This window comes from Pinus tabuliformis, chromosome 4_1 (genome assembly GCF_031772625.1).
Source record: "Pinus tabuliformis cultivar Carrire ecotype Pingquan chromosome 4_1, CPIR1, whole genome shotgun sequence".
NCBI lineage: Eukaryota > Viridiplantae > Streptophyta > Pinopsida > Pinales > Pinaceae > Pinus > Pinus tabuliformis.
Window position 1 is genome coordinate 840,383,899 of NC_142303.1, and position 4,160 is coordinate 840,388,058.

Below are 4,160 nucleotides of genomic sequence, written 5' to 3' on the forward strand. Positions count from 1 at the left end.
AGGGGTTATATAGGAATCTAGGACATCAGGTAAAGTGCTAGTATCTTTTAATGCTACCTTCATTACACTAATTTCATAAAACATTTTCCACAGAGTAATCCAGAAAGACCACAGAGGCACTCAATGTTTTATAGGCACAAATGTTATCAACACTGCTTGAGAGATCAACAACAGAAGCTTGAACAATACGCTTTGCTGGGCATGCCATTTATAACCAAAAATAAATGGGTCCTGTTGGAATGGAAATGCAATGACTTAAACACAACCAACAGTGGTCTCAAGATCTTGTCATTGAATAATCAACTGTATTCAATTCTTATTTATTGAATACAATCACTAGCCCACATGTGTCCCCAAGAAACCTGTCTTAAATGCAAATAAGAGAAATATATTTATATTCCATATGACGTATAGAGATGTTTCAGTCTTCAAGGGACTGTTCAGACTCAACAAGGCTCAAAGCCATTATGACACAGTTCATCATGTCACTTGCAGGAATTGAACCGAGGTAGAAAGGATACCTGACAAGTATTCATTACTCGACATTAAAACAATACTATACATGTTAAGAGTAATAATCATGCTAACTGATAAATTTTGTATAAATATTCCATTTTTTTTAAAAAGAGGATTATACTATTGAATAATAATACACATGTTGAAGCAATATTTACTTTAACTGATAATTATTCCTATGGTGTAGAGCCTTAGTGTGTGTGTGTGTGAACTGTAAGTTAGTGATAGATGTAAAGCGGTGCCCTAGTGGTTTAGACAAAGTCCTACAATGCAAAAGGACTAGGTTTGCAATACCATAGGAGTATAAACCTTGTGTGTGAAGGAAGAAAATTGACATCCAAGGGTTGATTTCCTTCCCTGATCAAAGGGACTTGACACTCATCCAACAAGCTAATTTACTTAGACCTACTTATATGTTACATGACAATTCCAAGTATGTAAAAGTAAATATTGGATTTCAATGTGATGTCTATCAAAAACTTGTTCTATCAAGTTGGCAAGTTAACCCACAATTTGCTTCAAGATCTAATTTTTGAAATTTCCACTTTGCAAGGTTGGAACAATCTTAAGCAATATATCAAAAACTTCCAAGTACAAAATATAACTTCAATCAAAAACTTCATATTCTGTTCTCCATGTATTCTGATCAAATTACACCAAATGGATTTGTACAGCATATAAGCGGAGCCTGTTTTTAAACCATTACTTCATATACTTTTGCAAGAATTTACGGTGAAAATCATTTCTAATCGTGTCATTGATGAAGCGCTTAGGAACCTTGGATTCACCACGGGTTTGATTCCTGAAAACAACATCATCATCCCACCTGTACAAAACATTTCATTGTCACCAGACTAATTGTATCATATTAAAGATAAAACTCCAGTGAAAAGAACTGAACCGACCTCCTTTTCACATTAAAAGATGTAGGGTTGAGCAATGGGTTGCCACGTATCAACTCCGCTTCTTTTTGTTTTAAATCCTCTTCTTGTTTTTGACGCTCCTAAAGGAATGCCAAAATAAGGTTAAAAAAGCCACACAAATACGCTAAATCTAAACATCTAAACAGCTAATTTCAAGCTTTAACACAAGAAGATCAGAATTCAGGGCTAGATATTTTATAAGTCTGAACATAAAAGTAAAAGTTAAGCTTACCAGGCGCTTCTTCTCTTCAGCTCTTTCATTTCTTATCCGTTCTAGTTCTGCTAATAAAGCTGCTGTTTCATCCTCGCCATCATCATCATCATCATCACTACAATGAATAAATAATTGTCAGCGGGGAAGAAAACACAAATAATGTAGTACATGATTCATCACTTTTAAGAAAAAAAATCAACAGATCTGTAACACAAGGAACTTGTGCATACTTTGTCCCCTGTCAAATTAATGTTTGACACAGTTATCACAATTACCAAATGATATGATGTTATATTAGTATAATTTAAAAAATCTCACAAATAAAGATACCTTTCATCTGAATCATTTTTTATATCAACATCAGAATCATCAGCATCAATATTTCGAGGAGCAATCTTGTCTTCAGCCTCTCTTCTAGACCCTGCATGTGTAAAAATGATAGGTTTAACGGAAAAAGACCGTCACCTTAAAAAATAACTAAAACATAACAAATAAAAATAAAGAACGTTGATTATAGAATAAATCGTTTCCACCTTCAAGATAAAGATTGCCCGCACTTGCTCCTTTTCTACGGTCCCTGTCATCTGCATAAAGAAAAAAGAAAAAAAATCTCTATCATCTGCATAAAGAAAAAAAAGAAAAAAAATAAAGTAATAAGTAGACAAGAATGCATATACAAGAAACAAGCAGTGATATTTCATGCTCTTTATTAAATCGACATTGACAAAAATGAAAATAAGAGCTAGTACACTGACCTGCATATCCTCTATCTTTAGAAGAAAAATGCCTACGTTCACGTTCATCAAGCTCTTCCCTTAGGTTCCTTTTCTGCAATTCCTCTTCAGTATCCTGACCATCCTTTCTAAAATAAGATAAACAACAAGATTGTTTTAAATGAGACGATTTCCTTCCCCATGTACTATTTATCCAAAACGAGATTATGTCCTTAAAAATGTCTAGTGTGTGCTAAATACTCCATGAATATATATATCAAATATTGATGAATAGGGAGACAAAGCTAGTGTTTCCACTAAATAGCACCAACAGAATTCTCTGTCACCGACATATGGTTAAATAACAACCATGTTCTTCAATGTTTAAAGCCAACCTAATCACATTCGGGGACAGCTGGAATGACCCGTAGATCAGGAGAAGACACGAGGAACAAGGATCAGAAACCCACAAGACATGTATAGGGTAAAAAATTGTTCGCAAAAGTTACTACAAATAATATGTTACCTTGCAAAAATGGTTATAGGCAATTGAATTGATGAACTCATAATCAGAGATTGGTTTAAGACTAAAACCCTTTATTTAATTGCTAGAGATTCGTTTAAGACTATAACCCTTTTTCAGATTATTTGCTAGATATTGATTTAACACTACATCGAGGGCGCTGGGAGTAAACATGCCTAACAAAAGTAGACTATTTTCATTAATGGCCAGGGTCGGACCTTACCAATTCGATTTTAAAAACGAGATCAATTAAGAAAACCCTGATTGCGTTTTCCAAAACTTACAGTACATAAACAAAACCATTCCGAAAAATGTCCATTTTCTAAGTCAATTTACATAATATCTCTTCCAATAGTTCTTCATGCATAAACAAATAGAGGCTATCAGAAATATTAAATAACCATGCAGCTTAGTAATTAAGAAAATACATTTTTGAAAACCCGTACCTGGATTTCAGGGTAGTGTGGGCTGCGAGATCCCTGGATGAAAACTTCTGAGAAGGACCGAAAATCCTTGTCCCGCCCTGTTCATTACCTCCCTTGGCGGGCGCCCATGTGGGGCGAGCAGCAGTCGTCATGACCGCCGGCTAACTGGCAATAAACCTTTTCCTTCACAAATAAATCCATACAAATTTTATATTAAAACTCCAGAAAAACTAGGTCGAAAGTACCCCAAAATTAGATCAAAAGAGAATAAGTTCAGCACAATTCATGGAAAAGTACTCAACATTTCCTCTGAAATGGGTTCATGAATTAGCAGGTAAATTGATAAAATATGACCAAAAAATTACTCTGACCGAAAGAGTGTAGTTTTACCAAAAATTTTCAGCGGACCTGCAAAATTCTCCTGTCACCGAAGCTACGAATTCAACTGCAAATCTGTATGGTTGCCGAAGCTACGAATTCCACTGAATATCTCTGCTCCAGAGGGTTGTGTATGACCGTAGTCTCTTCCTTCGATTTAAAAGCCCTCGTATATCCACGGTAAAGGTATCCGGCTTGCGTCCCTATATCGACCGGTATCGCCTTGGTTTACGTTTTAATGATTTCACATATTTGTTTTAAGGTTTTTAAGATAAGCCAAAGATTATACAAACAGTTCTCATTTGGCAAAGTTCCACACAGTAGATTCATGGAATTTTGGGTGTCGGCATAATAGAATATGTGGGATGTTCTAAATAATTCAATGGTTTTGAAAATTCTAAAATTAGGGTTTTTTTTCAATCAAATTTTATTGACTAAGGTATTTGGGTATATTTTTGGATATAATAT

At 34.7% G+C, this 4,160-nt stretch overlaps 1 protein-coding gene across 3 annotated transcripts; it reads right to left on the bottom strand.

Annotated features, from left to right (window-relative positions):
• Positions 1-950: 950 nt before the first annotated feature.
• On the bottom strand, positions 951-3,950 carry LOC149178833 (uncharacterized). 3 transcript variants are annotated; one of them, XM_089420454.1, is made up of 8 exons: positions 3,723-3,950; positions 3,336-3,497; positions 2,409-2,515; positions 2,187-2,237; positions 1,984-2,074; positions 1,672-1,768; positions 1,422-1,519; positions 951-1,342 (listed from the first exon to the last, which is right to left on the bottom strand). In XM_089420454.1, exons 2-8 carry the CDS (start codon positions 3,464-3,466, stop codon positions 1,219-1,221), a joined length of 699 nt encoding a protein of 232 aa, XP_089276580.1. In that variant the 5' UTR covers positions 3,467-3,497; positions 3,723-3,950; the 3' UTR covers positions 951-1,218. The 3 variants fall into 3 exon arrangements, with proteins under 3 accessions (XP_089276580.1, XP_089276581.1, XP_089276579.1); XM_089420455.1 differs by having other exon boundaries at positions 1,672-1,765; positions 3,705-3,950; XM_089420453.1 differs by having other exon boundaries at positions 3,705-3,948.
• Positions 3,951-4,160: the final 210 nt, after the last annotated feature.

Excerpts from the sequence above, each read along its gene's own strand:
- LOC149178833 (XM_089420454.1), bottom strand. The coding sequence starts at position 3,466 with ATGACGACTGCTGCTCGCCCCACATGGGCGCCCGCCAAGGGAGGTAAT. Across the intron at positions 2,516-3,335 it reads CACACTACCCTGAAATCCAG|AAAGGATGGTCAGGATACTG; the intron begins GTACGGGTTTTC and ends ATCTTATTTTAG. Across the intron at positions 1,769-1,983 it reads AAAAATGATTCAGATGAAAG|TGATGATGATGATGATGATG; the intron begins GTATCTTTATTT and ends TATTCATTGTAG.